This window comes from Corythoichthys intestinalis, chromosome 16 (assembly GCF_030265065.1).
Source record: "Corythoichthys intestinalis isolate RoL2023-P3 chromosome 16, ASM3026506v1, whole genome shotgun sequence".
Taxonomy (NCBI): Eukaryota; Metazoa; Chordata; class Actinopteri; order Syngnathiformes; family Syngnathidae; genus Corythoichthys; species Corythoichthys intestinalis.
The window spans coordinates 45,512,282-45,531,695 of NC_080410.1; the positions used below are offsets into that span (position 1 = coordinate 45,512,282).

At 39.1% G+C, this 19,414-nt stretch overlaps 1 protein-coding gene across 6 annotated transcripts in view; it reads right to left on the minus strand.

Annotated features, from left to right (window-relative positions):
- Positions 1-19,414, minus strand: part of baiap2a (BAR/IMD domain containing adaptor protein 2a) — a 200,922-nt gene that overhangs the window by 91,805 nt on the left and 89,703 nt on the right. For all 6 annotated transcript variants that reach the window (XM_057817139.1, XM_057817137.1, XM_057817136.1 and 3 more), the window contains exon 4: positions 12,795-12,881. In XM_057817139.1, coding sequence (XP_057673122.1) covers positions 12,795-12,881 — 87 coding nt within the window. The remainder of the gene's footprint in view (positions 1-12,794; positions 12,882-19,414) is intronic.

The window sequence follows — 19,414 nt, forward strand, 5'->3', positions numbered from 1 at the left end:
CAAAGAAATTGCCTGCAGTGGAGTTCGGTAACATCTAAAACTACCTCATAAAGTCACCCAGTAAGTTGACCTTTACCAATTACGTGGAATATGTACTGTGCGGAACTAAGAAAACTGGTAGTATATACACGGAGTGATCATTTCTGCCGTAACCGGTAATTCGCCTCCAAGCGTTATTTAGCTTATTTAGCCAGACTCACGTCTGGGTGGGCCGTGCCCACCCCGGCCCACCCATAGATCCGGCCCCGTAGCTGCTTGGTCAGGACTGTGAGTGTCATTCTTTTTAAGAGATCTTTTATTAACATGGGTTGCAACTCACCACAATATATGTCCAATTTATTTGGACTCAGGGATTTTGACTGCGATAGAACAACAGTTCTAGTCCTAGTCTAAATGAATTGGATCTGTTAGATCTGTTTATATCGTTTTTTTATGGCATGCTAGCAAGCACCATTGACTGGCGCTAGCTTAGCCGCTGTGGAGCCCTGCAACTAATAAACTAGAAAATGCCATTTCTGGAAAAATTGTAATGGTAGGTTTGCTATTGCAAGTAAACCCCTTGGGGTCACGTCCTGCTGATTTCCAGTCACTTCCTGTTGATATCAAGTCACTTCCTGTTGATGTGGGGGCATTTCGGGGTCACTTCATGTTGATATTTTGACGTACATGGCCGTCAATGGCATCAACTTAGATATGCATCAACAGAATCCAAGTACATCGGCATCAATATAATCGACATATATGGCCGCCAATGGCATGGACGTAGATTGGTGTTAATAGCATAGACGTACATGGCTGTCAATGGAATCCAAGTACATTGGCATCAACAGAATCTACATACACGGCTGTCAATAGCGTTGACATTAGAGCTGTCCCGACTAGTCGACGTTGTCGACGTCATCGATGACGTAAATGCGTCGACGGGCAAAACATACTGTCGACGGATAATGACGGGTTAAAAAAATTATATGCAGATAAAGTTTAGAATGGCAGGCGCTCGCGATGCATGCGGTTGTTACCGGCACCCCCAAGGAGGCCGCTGTTATTATCAATGTGACCGGCATTGTCAGATTGAGCGGAGAGAAAAAGTGGGCGAGCGAGAGAGAGGGAGGGAGGGAACAAGATCCGAGAGAGTTGGAAAAGTGCGCGGGCAGCGCGGAGTTAAGTGGATGCATCCATCACGTTTTTGTTTTGGTCAATAAAAGTATCCATAAAAAGCCATCCGACGCCTCTCCGTGTTTTTATGTACGCCGCTGCCTTCCTGAGGAGGAAATCGGACGAACCGACGACAACGAGTCAAGTGAATCGCCGGTTCCCTCCTCACTGCGGCGAGCAGTTGAAAACACCGCTAATTACCAAGAAGGGCAGAATTGGTAACACGGTGAAAGCGGCATAAAGCCAAAAAAGCGGACCAGACTAGCCAGAGCCTGAAATTATTTCAAGGAAAATATGGAGGGTGCCACCACTGTGTGTAATCTTTTTGCTAAGCTGAGCTCGCATACCACGGTAGCACGTCGGCTGTGAACAAACACTTAACGCGCCGTCACCCAGGTGTATTTTGGAAGACAACAGGAAACAACAAGCTAGCGGATTGTAAGTCCATACAACTTTCTAACGATTTTTTAAAAATTGAAGTTGCCTTTATGAGCGTCGTATCAACGTGCATTTTTATTTAATAATAATAATAAATAAATAAATAAAATATATATATATTGTATATATATTAGGGCTGTCAAACGATTAAAAATTTTAATCGAGTTAATTACAGCTTAAAAATTAATTAATCGTAATTAATCGCAATTAATCGCAATTCAAACCATCTCTAAAATATGCCAATTGGAATGGAAAGATAAGACACACGACGGATATATACATACAACATACTGTACATAAGTATTGTATTTGTTTATTGTCACAATAAATCCACAAATGGCATTAACATTCTTTCTGTTCAAGTGATCCACGGATAGAAAGACTTGTAGTTCTTAAACGATAAATGTTATAGTTACAAGTTATAGTAATTTTATATTAAAACCCCTCTTCATGTTTTTGTTTTAATAAAATTTGTAAAATTTTCAATCAAAAGTAGAGTTAATATAATAATAATAAGAATAAAAATAACAATAATAAAAATAGAGTGACCAAAGTTTTACGTGTATTTTGCATAGCTATTTTGATATGGAATGCCAGTTCATTTTGCATTGTTGTTTAACTGTGTGTCAGAATAGGGCCTCATTACTATAGACTGAAGTGCTTTTGGAGAGATAGGAATATTATTTTTGTTGTGCTTTCACTAAACGATACTTACAATGGGGAGAGCAAGTATTTGATGGGTTTTCCCATTGACAGTGTATCAAAATACTTGTACTCAAATACTTGTTCTCCCCACTGTATGTTTGTTGTGAAGGAGTTGCCAATAAACGGCGCGGTCCAAAGAACGCCTGTGTCCACTCGCCTTTACTGTATAACATATATCTGTACATATCTTACCCAAAATACAACAAGAGACACATAATTGCCACTAAAAGAAAGAAAACTTACCGAAATATGTGCGGCGCACAAATAGCAATTTGCATTGCATTGTGAATACAGCATAAACGTCTCACAACTACTAATTCTCCCATGTTTTGAAGAAATAACATGAGTATGGAACGGCGCTGCCCCCAAGCGGCCGGTGGCATTCTCTTCACTCTTAATGTCCATAAACGGCCTCATTGTAATCTGTTTGAGGCAATATGCGAGATGGTCATTCACCCAAGCGCCAGCAGAGGGCGGCAAAACTACATAACAACAAGTGAGCTTTTCGTTGTACAGTCATTTAAATCTGCCTGAGCGGGACATCTGCGTTAATTGCGTCAAATATTTTAATGTGCTTAATTAAAAATATTAATTAACGGGCGTTAACCCGATAATTTTGACAGCCCTAATATATATATATAATGGAATTATAGAATATTTTATTATTATTAAATGTATCAGGATCATGGAAGGTCCCACTTGGGGGGAAAAATATATATATATCCTGTATATACATAATGTATTAAAAATATATATGGAAACACAGCACTGGCCTGCTTACTGTAATCCATGACTGCACTAATGTTAGTTACTTTATATTATTAAGTATTATTGTATTATTGTGTATATACATATAGTAGTATACTACACTATTAATACTATATATTTAATTTTTGTTACTATGACTATGTGTGCCTTTCATTCAAAATAATTGTGGTAATATTTCAGTGTGCCCTCTGCTTTATCTATTTTCAGGTTAAAACAAACAAAAGTTGAACAGTTTTCCCCTCCCCCAAAAATGCGGAATGCACACCAGAGAGAGCATCCGAACTCACACAAAGTATTCTGAAAATGGTTGTCCGGGACATTGCATTCATTTTTACATTTAGAACAATATAGACAATGACAAACCGCAAAAAGAGTAAGAATTGTTTTGACTCCTGTTAAAAAGGTGAAGTCACAGTGTTTCCGTTTACATTTTTTTGCACCAGTTAATGCCAGCAGCATTTGACCTCATTGTTTGCTATTTATTATTGATTTGTTATTTATTTATACGTTAATAAAGAATTTAGGTGTTCCAAAATGTTTTTGTGAATTAATAAGCTTTAACAAAAATGTCATTATTAAATTAGTAAAAAAAAAAAATTAAAAAAAAAAAAGATTAGATTAGATTAGTCGACTAATCGTAAAAATAGTCGGCTGACTAATCGGGAGGAAATTAGTCGGTTGGGACAGCCCTAATCGACATACATGGCCGTCAATGGCATCGACGTGCATGGTTGTCAATGGAATCCAAGTACATTGGCATCAACAGAATCGACATACGAGGCTGTCAATGGCATCGACATACATGTCCTTTATTGGCAAGGATGTACATGGCCGTCATTGGCATGGACGTACATGGCTGTCAATGGAATCCAAGTACAACGGCATCGACTTACATGGCCGTCATTGGCAAGGACCTACATAGCCGCCAATGGCATGGACGTGCATGGCCGCCAATGGAATCCAAGTACATTGGCATCGACAAAATCAACATACATGGCTGTCAGTGGGCATCGACGTACATCGCCGTCAATGGCATTGAGGTGAATGGCCGACCATGGCATCTACGTACATCGCCGTGAATGGCATCGACTTACTTGGGCACCAGTTGAATGTCAACGGGCCGTAATGGTAATTTTTGGGCCAAAAATCATAACCACCCATGTTTTTCTGCCATTGAAAATGAATGGGAAATTTTGGCCATTAGGAATGAATGGAACGACGTACATGGCAATGGCATCCCATCAGAAACGAATGGAAAGGATTCTGGCGAATTATGGGGGATGTATGATTCATGTGAATCGGATAAAAATAGTACTAGATTAGTGCTGCAATGACTAATTGATTAACTCGAGGATTCGATAAGAAAAAATATTTGAATTAAATTTTATTGCCTCGAGTAATCGTTTTATTACAGTGGCGTTGTAATGGTTTATTTTTAAAGTGTTTGCATTTAGTTTTATTGCTAGGGGTGGATACACTGCCCTCTGGTCTGCCTCATTTCAAATGGCTGAATCTAACTGCTCCCTGTTAAGACCAACATAAGCTAAGCTTTTGTTTGAGCTAATGTTTTTTAATGCATTCATAATTTAGTTTATAGATATATTTAGCCATTTTTTGTGGGAATATATGTCTGAACCATTAAGAGCATTGTAAAAAAATAAAATAAAAAAAAGTTTGCACTTCATAAAGTTTAAGCTAGCGGACTTTTGCTCTGTGAGTTAGCCAATTGTTCTTTTGTGGTACATAGATCCTCTGTTTTTTTTGTTTGTTTTTTTTTAATACCGTTTGAGGCTCAGCTCAGGTATTTTCATTTTTCATGTTCCTTATCCGATTACTCGATTATTCGAACTAACTAGTTTATCGATTAATCAACTACTAAAATAATCGATAGCTGCAGCCCTAGACCACATACATTAAAAAACTTTTTTCCCCCCACTTTTTTGGCGCGACCAGTAATTTTTGAGGGGGGGGGGGGTCATTCAAAAGATTCCCGACGTCGCACGAGAATTCCGGGACTTGAACGGTGCCGATGGCCCAAGAAACGCCATTGAGAAAAAAATGGCCTAACATAAACGGTTGCTTTTGAATTAGATGCAAAGCTACCATCAATAACTAACAAACTGCAAGCAATTTGTTGAAACCAACTCGACCAACTAATTAAACCCCCGCTAACTCGAAAATTAAGCGTCATGTCAAAAATTCCAAACTTCCCCTTTAAGTACACACTTTTTTTTAAGCGTCAATATATTTAACTCACTTTAAAGTATTTGGTGAACCAAATATGGACAGTGGGGCAAATAAGTATTTAGTCAAACACCAATTGTGCAAGTTCTCCTACTTGAAAAGATTACAGAGGCCTGTAATTGTCAACATGGGTAAACCTCAACCATGAGAGCCAGAATGTGGAAAAAAACAGAAAATCACATTGTTTGATTTTTAAAGAATTTATTACCAAATTAGAGTGGAAAATAAGTATTTGATCACCTACAAACAAGCAAGATTTCTGGCTGTCAAAGAGGTCTAACTTCTTCTAACGAGGTCTAACGAGGCTTCACTCGTTACCTGTTTTAATGGCATCTGTTTTAACTCATTATTGGTATAAAAGACACTGGTCCACAATCTCGGTCAGTCACACTCCATCTCCACTATGGCCAAGACCAAAGAGCTGTTGAAGGACACCAGAGAAAATTGTAGACCTGCACCAGGCTGGGAAGACTGGGAAGGAGCAATTATTAGAAAATGAAAGACAAACAAGACCACTGATAATTTCCCTCGATCTGGGGCTCTATGCAAGATCTCACTTGGTGACGTCAAAATGATAACAAGAACGGTGAGCAAAAATCCCAGAACCACACGGGGGGACTTGGTGAATGACCTACAGAGAGCTGGGAGCACAGTAACAAAGGCTACTATCAGTAACATAATGCGCCGCCAGGAACTCAAATCCTGCACTGCCAGACGTGTCCCCCTGCTGAAGAAAGTACACGTCCAGGCTCGTCTGCGGTTCGCTAGAGAGCATTTGGATGATCTAGAAGAGGACTGGGAGAATGTGTTATGGTCAGATGAAACCAAAATGGAACTTTTTGGTAGAAACATAGGTTCTCATGTTTGGAGGAGAAAGAATACTGAATTTCATCCGAAGAACACCATACCCACTGTGAAGCATGGGGGTGGAAACATCATGCTTTGGGGCCGTTTTTCTGCAAAGGGACCAGGATGACTGATCTGTGTAAAGGAAAGAATGAATGGGGCCATGTATCGAGAGATTTTGAGTGAAAATCTCCTTCCATCAGCAAGGGCATTGAAGATGCGACATGGCTGGGTCTTTCAGCATGACAATGATCCCAAACACACAGCCAAGGCAACAAAGGAGTGGCTTCATAAGAAGCATTTCAAGGTCCTGGAGTGGCCTTGCCCGTCTCCAGATCTCAACCCCATAGAAAATCTGTGGAGGGAGTTGAAAGTCCGTGTTGCCCATCGACAGCCCCCAAATATCACTGCTCTAGAGGAGACCTGCATGGAGGAATGGGCCAAAATACCAGCAACAGTGTGTGAAAAGCTTGTGAAGAGTTACAGAAAACGTTTGGCCTCCGTTATTGCCAACAAAGGGTACATAACAAAGTATTGAGATGAACTTTTGGTATTGACCAAATACTTATTTTCCACCATGATTTGCAAATAAATTCTTTAAAAATCAAACAATGTGATTTTCTGTTTTTTTTCCACGTTCTGTCTCTCATGGTTGAGGTTTACCCATGTTGACAGTTACAGGCCTCTCTAATATTTTCAAGTGGGAGAACTTGCACAATTAGTGGTTGACGAAATACTTATTTGCCGCACTGTATGTATTATGACTAGAGATGTCCCGATCGATGGGACCCGATCGATCGGGATGCTGAACGATCGGGTCCCATCACGTCAAAGTATCGGAATCGGCAAAAAAATATCGGCCATGCCTTTTTTTAACATATATATATTTTAATTAAATCGTTTTCTAATTGTATTTAACTCTACAGACATAATATGTTACACTCATCCAGAGTCTTAAGTTTAGGCTTAAGGGAGGGTTATCAAATTTATCCCGATAACAGCGGTAATTCATTTTTAAAAAAATGTATCACGTAAAAATATTTAACGCAATTAATGCATGCGCTGCACGATCCACTCACGCATTGTCGCGCTCAATCTGTAATGACGCCGTTTTACCTATATAGAGAGATAAAATGCAGTGTAAAATGAATTATGGCAGCCTTTAAGCCTTATTTTAATTGGCTAAAGCCTTACAATCCCTCTTCCCACGATTAGAAATATCATGGGAAGCAATGTGGGGAAGCAAGGTAGCAATTGATCTTTTTCTTAACACCTTAGTTATTTTCCAACACAGAGAAGATATATAAATTGGTAGAGCTACGCACAGTCATGGTTCCACTTGCCATCATGCATTTGGGCAGGGCTACAGTATCATTTACTGAAAGCTCAACAAATACACTAGATGGCAATATTTAGTCACAATATACAAAGTCACAAGTCTTTCTATCCGTGGATCCCTCTCACAGAAAGAATGTTAATAAAGTAAATGCCATCTTGAGGATTTATTGTCATAATAAACAAATACAGTAATTATGTACTGAATGTTGAATGTATATATTCGTCCGAGTTTTATTCATTTTTTTCTTAATGCATTGCCAAAATGTATATGATCGGGAAAAATTATCGGGAATGATTGGAATTGAATCGGGAGCAAAAAAAACATTATCGGAACAACTCTAATTATGACTGTTAGCGTCAAAGACACGTGCAAACTATCAGGCCACAGTGCTGCGGCGCACAGTATGTATCTTCTTGTTTACTCCATTTCAACCCGAACAGGTCGAGCAGGAAAGTAAGCCTCCTTCTTTTGTGCACATCGCTGTGTTACGCTATCTAGCTCGAGGCGGGAACTAGGCAGTGGCTGGAAAATAAAACATACATTCTCTTTCCTTTAGGCGCACTGCACAGTCGGACGGGGGAAAAAAAGTGCAGTGATTCACTTATTTGGGAAAAACAAAGCTATGGAGAAGATGAGTCTTTTGTCCAGTAGAGTGAGTCATCGACTATCCTGTTCCTTAACGCTCGTTCCCTTCAGGCGGCATTTCAGAATCATTTTTCACTCTTCTCATGAGCACCTCCCAATGAAGTATCTGCAAGTCCAATCACGCGCCAGCTGCTCGTTTTTACACGAGCATATTGAAGATTACACAAGCCAGGTAGAAAGATAGCCTTTTGCTGTATATAAAACTACCAGAAAGCGATCTCGCGTCACTCCCTGGCGCGACCAGAAAATGCATCGGCAGCAAAAATAAAGAAGGAAAAAAAGGCGCTCGCACATCAACGAGAAGGGGCTTCACCTCAAAGATGCTGATTTCCCCACAGACTGAACATGGCAGGCGCTCTGAAATGGAGCAGCTGTCGTTGGTGCTGTCGAACTCAAACCCAAGGCACTAATTGACACGGGTTGCGGCGGTCAGAGTTTTCCAAGAAAAGGGTGAAACAGGATTGCTCGATAAAGGGACTTCTAACAAGAAGCACAACAACAAACGCTGCACCAATTATAATCTGGCAAATCAAGGATCAACATTTTTGCTGATCCAGTTTTTTTTTTAATCAACAAAAACATCAATGGCGTAGGATTGGCCTCAACATTGATAGGGACGATATAACAGCATAACATGCATCTACACTTTTTTGCTTTAGCATTCAGAACCGCTAAAAGAAATGAATAAAAAACATTGTGGTGGTCAGTAAATGTTACTTTTATAGGGCAAATGCAGGGAAATATATATGAAATCACTCCATTCTGAGGAAAAGAATATGGAATCATGAGAAACAAACAAAGAAATAACAATCAAAACTAGGGCTGTCAAAATTATCGCGTTAACGGGCGGTAATTAATTTTTTAAATTAATCACGTTAAAATATTTGACGCAATTAACCCACTTGCCCCGCTCAGACAGATTTAAATGACAGTATTGTGAAATGCCCACTGGTTAATTGTGTTTTATGGAGTTTTGCTGCCCTCTGCTGGCGCTTGGGTTTGACAGATTTTATAGGCTTCAGCACCCATGAGCATTGTGTAAGTAATTATTGACATCAACAATGGCGGGCTACTAGTTTATTTTTTGATTGAACATTTTACAAATTTTATTAAAACGAAAACATTAAGAGGGGTTTTAATATAAAATTTCTATAACTTGTACTAACATTTATCTTTTAAGAACTGCAAGTCTCTCTATCCATGGATCACTTTAACAGAATGTTAATGCCATCTTGTTATAATAAACAAATACAGTCCTTGTGTATCGTATGTTGAATGTATATATCCATCTTGTGTCTTATCTTTCCATTCCAACAATAATTTACAGAAAAATATGGCATATTTATATAGATGGTTTGAATTGCGATTAATTGCGATTAATTACGATTAATTAATTTTTAAGCTGTAATTAACTCGATCAAAAATTTTAATCGTTTGACAGCCCTAATCAAAACACATCTCTAGTATTTAGTAGCACCACCACCTCTGTTTTTTACTACAGCTTGCAAACTCTGAGGCATGGACTTGATGAGTATTCTTCATCAATTTTGTGCCAACTCTCTTTAAATGCAGTTGCCAGATCATCCTTGCAGGTCGGAGCCTTGGACCATTTTTTTCCCCAATTTCCACCACAGGTTTTCAATAGGGTTGAGATCTGGGTTATTTGCAGGCCATGACATTGACTGGATGAGTCTTTCTCCAAGGAATGATTTGACAGTTTTAGCTCTGTGGCATGATGCATTGTCATCTTGGAAAATGAAAACCATATTTTCAATTGAGGGGATAAGAAAGCTAAGATTTCAGTGTAAACTTGTGCATTTATTGAAGATTTGACCACAGCCATCCCCCCAGTGCCTTTGCCTGACATGCAACCCAAAATCATCAAGGACAGAGGAAATTTTGAGGTCTTTTTCAGGCAGTCATCTTTGTAAATCTCACTGGAACAGCACCAAACAAAAGTTCCAGCATCGTCACCTTGTCAGGTGTCAAGAATCTGCATCAAACAAGGTGATCATTCTGACTTTCAGTAGCAAAATTAGTGGTGTTTCCCCCACCTCCACAACATTGGCTTTTTACATTACTTACTGTAGCTGCTGCTGGCCGAGGAAAAAAAACAAACAGAAAAACGTGTAATAGGCCTCCTTTTCAAAGAGGGTGGACGAGGCGGGATGTTGTCAACATGAATCTGTCGGGGCTATGTGAGTGTACCTGTGTGTCTGTGTGGCGGGAAGGGGGGGTCAAGTCATCAGCCAATCAAACGTGCGTTTGAGGGGAAGAAATCGACCGGCAAATTCAGCAAGAGAAAAGGGATCAATGTAAGTATGAAACAATGAAAATAATTCACATAATAATGGTAGGTCTATTCCATCCTTACAATCTACATTACTTCTACAGTGGTACGAAAAGTTATCAGAACCTTCTGGAATTTCTCACATTTGTGCATAAAATCATCAAATGTGATCTGATCCTTGGCAAAATCACACAGATGAAAAAACAGTGCCTGCTTAAATAAAACAACCAAAGCATTTATAGGTTTTAATATTTTAATGAGGATAGTATGCAAACAATGACAGAAGGGGGCAAATAAGTCGGTCAACCATCACATTTAATATTTTGTGGCGCCCCCTTTGGCAACAATAACTTCAACCAGGCGCTTCCTCTAGCTGCAGATCAGTCTGGCACATAGATCAGGACTAATCTTGGCCCATTCGTCGCTACAAAACTGCGGTAGTTCAGTCAGATTCCTGGGATGTCTGACATGAATTGCTGTCTTTAGGTCATGCCACAGCATCTCAATGGGGTTCAGGTCTAGACTTTGACTTGGCCACTCCAGAACGTGTATTTTGTTTTTCTGAAACCATTCTGAAGTTGATTTACTTCTGTGTCTTGGACCATTGTCTTGTTGCAGCATCCATCCTCTTTTTAGCTTCAACTGTCTGACAGATGGCCTCAGGTTTTCCTGCAAAACATCCTGATAAACTTTTGAATTCAGTCTTCCATTAATAATTGCAAGTTGTCCAGGCTCTGAGGTAGCAAACCAGCCCCAAATCATGATGCTCCATCCACCCTGCTTCACGGTGGGGATGAGGCGTTGATGATGGTGAGCTGTTCCATTTTTCCTCCACACATGACATTGTGTTACTCCCAAACAATTCAACTTTGGTTTCATCAGTCCACAAAATATTTTGCCAAAACGTCCGTGGAGTGTCCAAGTGCCTTTTTGTGGACATTAAACGAGCAACAATGTTTTTTTTAGACAACAGTGGGTTCCTTCGTGGAGTCCTTCCATGAACACCATCTTGGCCATAATTTTACATATAGCTGATGTGTGCAGAGATATTGGACTGTGCCAGTACACTCCAGTTTTTTTTTTTCCTTTTACCTCCCTGAGTATTCTGCACTGAGCTCTTGGTGTCTCTTGGCATCTTTTGTTGACAGCCACTCCTTGTGAGAGAAGCAACAGTGCCAAACTCTCTCCATTTGTATACAACTTCTCTGACTGACGACTGATGACCATCCAGACTTTTAGAGATGGTTTGGTATCCTCTCCCAGCTTTATACAAATCAACAATCCTTGATCGCAGGTCTTCAGACAGCTCTTTTGACCGAGCCATGATGCACATCAGACAATGCTTCTCATCAAGACAATTCTTACCAGGTGTGTGTTTTATAGTGGGCAGGGCAGCTTTAAACCACTCATCAGAGATCGGGCACACACCTGACTTAAATTGTTTGGTAAAAGTATAAGTCTCCTTAGGCAGAGGGTTCACTTACTTACACCCCCCCCCCCCCCCCCCCCGTCATTGTTTGCATGCTATCCTCAATAAAATATGAAAATCTAGAAATGTTTGGGTGGTTTTAGTTAAAGCAGACATCTTTTACATTTTACATCTGTGTGATTTTGACGAAGATCAGATCACATTTGATGGTGATTTTATGCAGAAATTCCAAAAGGTGCAGATACTTTTTTCCTACCACTGTAGACAACTGAACTTCTTTTATAACGCAAAAAAGGTTGCTTAAAAGTTCATGGGCACAATTTCAGCATCCTGAAACGTTGGTAGTGTTATGTCCCTAACGCCCTTGATAAACATGTACTTTTAACATTCCAATCAATTTTGTTTAATTGTAAAATGTTAAATCACTTGTGAAATTGAACTATTTTTTAACTGCACATACAGTAGTTCTCTACTAAATTCTATTTTCCTTTATCAAAAAATTCACAATTCAATTCAAATGCTTAACACAGAAATTCACATGGTTTCAAGAAATCGATTATTAACTTTCTGGAGAAGAAAAGTACTTGTCTTTTGCATTTTAACACCTATTAATGCTGGAACAGTTAGAATGTGAGCCATATGTGAGTTTTGACTAAATAGGTATTTAGAATGACAAAAAGTGAAATCATATCCTCATATTAATGACCGCATATGTCCACGACCAAATGCTAGTTGACTAATGTGGCTAACAGACTCCAGACGATTGTCGGAAAAAAATCGTTTATCTATTTTCAGTGATCCCCAAAACCTCACAACATAGAAAATGTAACACAACCTTGAGTTTGTACTTCAAAAAAGCTCAAACAGCGTTATTTAATGAGGTGCTAAAAAACATGATTAGACTCTCTTGAGAGTGTATGATGTCAGACACTCACCCAAATCTTTGGATCCTTGACTCTCACTGGCCAACTCGCCCATCCTCACCAGAGCATCGAAGTAGCCTTTCGCAGCAAATGTAACATCTATGCAAAAGAAGGAAAAGTAATATTTGAAAACCATCACAAGCATTATGCAAAACATCCCTCCACTCAGCCTGTCATCAGGAAGAAAAACAACTCGACTGATGCGGAGTCGTGATTGTCCCCGTCTTGTTTGCATTCGCTATCGCTGATTGCAATGAGATAATTATATCCCGGCAGGTTGTTTGACGCCTGCAGGGGTCTAAAAAAAAATTATTCTCCTTTTTCATGTGAGATTGAATCTATAATCAGAAGGGAAATTAATTTATCTTGTCGCAAATAGGCAAAGTTGACCAACTTCTGGTCACGCGAGCTGCTGCAATTTTTTTCAGGTAAGAATCTAGAATTCTGTTTCATGATGTTTGACTCCAAGAGAAATTTACTATAACTCAGTGGTTTTCCATTATTTTCGGTTACACTTCCATGGGAAGAGGAAAAACATGAATAGTCGCATTTTTCGACTAAAATTAGAGCCAGTATGAGTTTGGTTTGCTAGTTTATTTTTGTTGCTCTTTCACAGTTAAATCCACTAGTTGGCAGTAATGTAACGAGCTCATTTGCCAAGAGAAAATACAACAGAGGAAAAAGAAGGTGGAGGTAGGCGATGTGTGGAGCGGGTTATAATCGGGGTAGAGTGAAAACTTGACACCATTTGCGTACTTGCGAACAATGGCAAAAAGGACAATAAGCAACTACTTTCTTTCAAACAAAACCCCCCGGCACTGTTTCAAAATGAGGCCGATGGTTCGGCTAATAAAAATTAGATGTTCGCGGCAAGGTTAAGATTACACATTTACTTAAGCCCATGACTATCTTTAGATAATGCTTTTTTAAAGGGAACCACAAACATAAAGACTTGTAGATGGCATGGCAGAGTAGTTGTCCCACAACCCAGAGGTTGTTGGTTCAAGTCTCCGCCCTGATGAACTCATCTAAGTGTCCTTGAGCAAGACACTAAACCCCGCATTGCTCCTGGTGCTGCGTCACCAGTAGGTGGATGGCGAGATAGTGTAAAGTGCTTTGAGCGCCGTGAAAGCTGGAAAAGCGCTATATAAGTATAACACCATTTAGGATCTAATATGCAACAATTGTTCTCTGATATTAAAATTGGTTATTAGAAACACATATATTACTGCCATTGATTTATAAATCTACAGTTAAAAATCTTGATATTTCAGACTATTTATCTCTCAGGGTGCAGACAATTAAAAAAACGTGTGGTATTTGCCAAGGCCCACAGCCTATCAAAAGGATGGATGCTGGAAAAGTGGCAAAAGGTGGATTTTTCAGATGAATCTTCCATTGAATTACACCACAGTCACCGCAAATATTGCAAGAGATCTACTGGAGCCCGCATGGATCCGAGATTCACTCAGAAAACAGTGAAGTTTGGTGGTGGCAAAATCATGGTCTGGGGTTACATCCAGTTTGGGGGTGAGCGAGAGATCTGCAGGGTGGAAGGCAACATAAATAGTCTGAAATATCAGTAAATCTTAGCTGCCTTTTACATTCTTACCCATAAAAAGGGACAAATTCTGCAGCAGGATGGTGCTCCATTGCATAATTCAATCTCTACCTCAAAGTTTTTTAAGGCAAAGAAGATTAAGATCATCCAGGACTGGCCAGCCCAGTCACCAGACTTTTGACCTAAGAAGCACGCCATGTTTTATGCACTAAATGCACGCTAGGGGTCATGACACTGTTGGGCTGGACTGGGAGAAAAGATAGGAGAATAGGTGAAAAACCTAAGGGAAAACCCCAGTCAGAGGCAGTCGAACAAAAAAACCAAGGCAAGGAGGCAACCACAAACTGTCAAATAGCAGCAAGTCAATATCTTGGCAAGCCGCCAAGGTTCGGTTTAAAGACACTGCTGATGAGCTGGAATGGCGTACCGCCCGCATGCTATTTTTAGACTGCGATGTCGCATCGTAAAGCGGAAGTAAAGCAAGAGTGGGACATTACAGACCTGCTATCGCATAGAAACAATGTTAATTCTGCTACTTTTCTCCGGGAATTTTTCAAAAACGAACATGCCAATCATACGTTGCTTTTTTTGGAACATGTAGAAACGACTCTAGGCATTACAACATATGAAGGATGTTTCCCAAAACCAAAACTCGGAGGAAAAAATGTGAAGGATGAATCAACTTGCGCGGACGTTTTAACGGCAGCTAGGTGAAGCCAGGGTAAAGCCATTCATATTTCATATGTAGTAAACATTTTGTTGGGTAGGTACCCGGGGTCGCGTTAACCGAATATTTTCCGTCGTTGACCGATTTTTAAAAACGGTGACGGAAAAAAATGAAGTCCATCCGTCATTTTGACAGGTTGCAATTCACACCCCAGACCACAGGGTGGCGAGTGAGAATATTAATTAGCTATTGTCTCTCTTGATGCATGACGTCGTTGGCCTTACTCTGAAAAATGTCAAGGCAACTGAGTGTCTGAAGTTTCTTCAAAAAGCCCCAAACGACGATGGTGTTGATAAAAGAGGTGAAAAAACAGGGACTGCACAAGCGGGCACACAATTCAAGTCCATGCGCACCAGGAGGAAGGTGTGAAACTACGTTCAGGCCACAGCAGGTGAACTGTTAATTTCATTGTTCCATATGCTACATATGGTAGGCTACCTACCTACTGGGGCCACAGTCAGCTGTTTTTGTCACTGCGGAGAAAAAGTTACATATTCATCTGCTTGATGTGTGGTGGCACGGTGTGGATTCTCTGTTAAGCTTGTTCGGACAGAATACTAATTTAAAATGAATGAAAACTAAATACTATTGAATATGTTGAAGCGGTATGCAATGTTAAGAGTCTTGTTAGCTCGAATTGCTGTGCGAGTGGATAGTGAGGGGAAGAGGATAGTGAACCTACACCGGAACGCGCGCGGCTCTTAAGTGTCTCTGTCATGTGACTGTGTCGTAGCCGCTAATGCGCTCGGCCAAATGGACACACAAGTACGGAAGGTGAATTATGCCAAACAAAGGGTCACCACAATGTCATTATCATCATTTTAAAAATTTAAGTGACGGGTAAAAATAGATTATGACCGGATTTTTATGACCCTGTCAGTCAAAATGACAGACAACGAAAAAGTCTAGCGCAACCTCTGTTCGGTACGGTCTTTCAGAGGACAAAAAGTATTTATTAGTAAAGTAAATGTTTTTAACTTATTTTTCCGCGTGACGTTGTGCCGTGCTGCTTCTGTCCGACAATGAATGACCTGAAAAGAATTAAACTGGTATCTGACTGCCAGTTACCTTTTCTGTAGTTAGAAAAAAAAAAACTTTAGTAAGGGGAAAGTGTAAATAAATTATAGAATTAAGATTTGTTATCAATGAAAAAATTAAAAGTGTTCGTCGGCTGTCACTGACTAGCATTTGCGATCGCTACACAAAACAAACTACATTACCCCCAAGAATGGTCAGAGACATAGGACAACCAGAGGGTATAATATATAAGAAAGACAGGGCTGGTGGTAAAGGTGAAAACAATCACAGGTAATATAATAAACTCTCCGAGAATATGCAATGTCGCAATTCCGCATGAAAACAATGTAGTATTCATGCCAAGCCCTAGGGGGCAGTGCAGATTTACAAGGCGACAGTGAATGATGCACACTGACCACACCAAGCTCCTCAACCCGGAAAAAAATATGCCCGCCCACTCGAAGGAATGGCATTTTTCTTTTGTTGAAAAAGGCACAAAAATTGAAACATTCAACAATAATAATAATTATTATTATTATTATATTAAATTTTAAAATATTATTCAAACAGTAAATTAAAGCAGACATTCCGCCATATTTGCTGTTTTTAATGTTTAGTAGCACCGCTGCGCACGCCCAATGTGACGTGTACGAGTGCTGACGTTATCGGCGCGGTTTTGCGCCGCGGGAGCCTTTGATATGCATCCCTCAATTCCCCGCAATCAAATTCTTCCATTTTGGAGGCAGGATTCAGAATTTTTCGTCTTCGCCGACACCATATGCACGCGAGGCCATTCTCCTACTCAGTCATTGCGTCTTTGTGTCGCAGAGTCGCCATGTAAACTGCCCCTCAATTACTCATCATTCCTTAGGTGAACAAGGCCAAATGTAGTTGTGCGGCTAAAGCGCATTACAATCCCATGACACAGCTGTTTCCAACTTGCCGCTTGACGTTTTGTTTTGATATCCGCGATCGCACTTTTTCCTGAATGAGCCGACACCTCATGCATGTGAGCAGATAAGAATGTAAAGGAGTTGATGCCATGTGATAGTGATTGATCATGTTTCAGCTATATTGACGTTGGCAGACGTCTAATCCATTTTGGACTATCGCCGTCAATAGCGGCCAATGAGTAAATAAGGTTAGGTTTTGGTGGAGGTCAACCACAACTGAAGCGTAAATAAGCTGGATCTACTACATAATGCTACTATATTGCTGACAAATGCAGTGTGTGTGTGTGAGGGGCTCATGAAGACAGATGGAGGGGATTACTTAGGAGTTTAAGATGAAGGAATTGTTGTTGGACAGCCTAGAATGCTCGACAATAGACTTTTTTCTCAGCCACACTAAGTTCAACAAATGCCAGCAATATTCATTCATATTTTCCAATGTTGAAAGCCTGTCGCACATTATAACTAAAGCGGGGTTAGGATCAATTCCAAAAGTGAGACCATATGAAGGCTGGTGTCAAACTCGAGGCCTGAGGGCCATATCTGCCCCACTGTCATTTAGTGTGGCCCTCGAAAAAAAATCGTGTGAATCGAATTCATGTTTTTGATTCAATTTTTAGGTAACACTTTACAATAAGGGTCCCTTAATTAACATTAGTCAATGCATTTTTAACAATAATGTTTTAGTAAAATTACAATAATTAATATAATTGCTTATCCAACATTTATTAATATAGTAATCAACATGAGTTAATGCATTTACACCAGACAGTAACCAATGGTTTGGTAAAATTAAAATATATATAGGCCTATCAGTATCAGTGACAATTCAAAATGTGATATGATTTGCCCGAAGGAAGAAAGAAACGAAGAAAGACAAGGGCAGACTGGAGAAGCATATGCTTATCATTTTCCCATCCCCAAACCAAATTCACCATACTATTAGTTACTGTCTGGTTATGCATTAACTAATGCATTAACTCATGTTAATTATTACCGTATTTTTCGGACTATAAGTCGCACCTGAGTATAAGTCGCACCAGCCATAAAATGCTCAATGAAGAGGAAAAAAACATATATAAGTCGCACTGGAGTATAAGTCGCATGTTTGGGGGAAATATACTTGATAAAATCCAGCACATAGAACAGATATTTCATCTTTAAAGGCAATTTAAAATAAAAAATACAATATAGAACAATATGCTGAATAAGTGTACAGTATGATAATGTTACATGATGCACGAACAACAAAATGCGAACGTGGCCAGTATGTGAACGTAACATAGCTATTAAGAGTTATTCAGATAACTATAGCATAAAGAACATTTGAACAAGTTTAGCAAACCATCAGTTTCACTCCAAAACACCAAAATAACATGTGAAATGATATAAAAATGTGTTAATAATTTCACACATAAGTCGCTCCTGAGTATAAGTCGCACCCCCAGCCAAAGTATGAAAAAAACTGCGACTTATAGTCCGAAAAATACGGTATATTAATAAATTAGGGCTGTCAAAATTATCGCGTTAACGGGCGGTAATTAAATTTTTTAAATGAATCACATTAAAATATTTGACGCAATTAACGCACATGTCCCGCTCAGATTAAAATGACAGCAGTATAATGTCCGCCTGTTACTTGTTTTTTTTGGTTTTTGGCGCCCTCTGCTGGCGCTCGGGTCCAAATGATTTTATGGGTTTCAGCACAGTGAGTGAGCATGGTGTAATTATTGACATTAACAATGGCAAGCGACTAGTTTATTTTTTGATTGAAAATTTTACAAATTTTACCAGAACGGAAACATTAAGATGGGTTTTAATACAACATTTCTATAACTTGTACTCACATTTATCTTTTAAGAACTACAAGTCTTTCTATCCATGTATCGCTTTAAGAGAATGTTAATGATGTTAATGCCATCTTGTTGATTTATTGTTATAATAAACAAATACAGTACTTATGTACCATGTTGAATGTATATATCCGTCTTGTGTCTTATCTTTTCATTCCAACAATAATTTACAGAAAAATATGTAATATTTTAGAGATGGTTTGAATTGCGATTAATTTTTAAGCTGTAATTAACTCAATTAAAAATTTTAATCGTTTGACAGCCCTATAATAAATGTTAGATAAGCAATTATATTAATTATTGTAATGTTACTTAAACATTAGTTATTGTCTTAAAATGCATTAACTAATGCATTAACTCATGTTATTTAATATATTAATAAATGTTAGATAAGGGATTAAATGAATTTTTGTCATGTTACTTAAACATGAGTTAGTGTCTAAAAATGCATTAACTAATGTTAATTAAGGGACCCTTATTGTGAAGTGTTACCAATTTTAAATCCAATTAATGTAGTTCTCGAT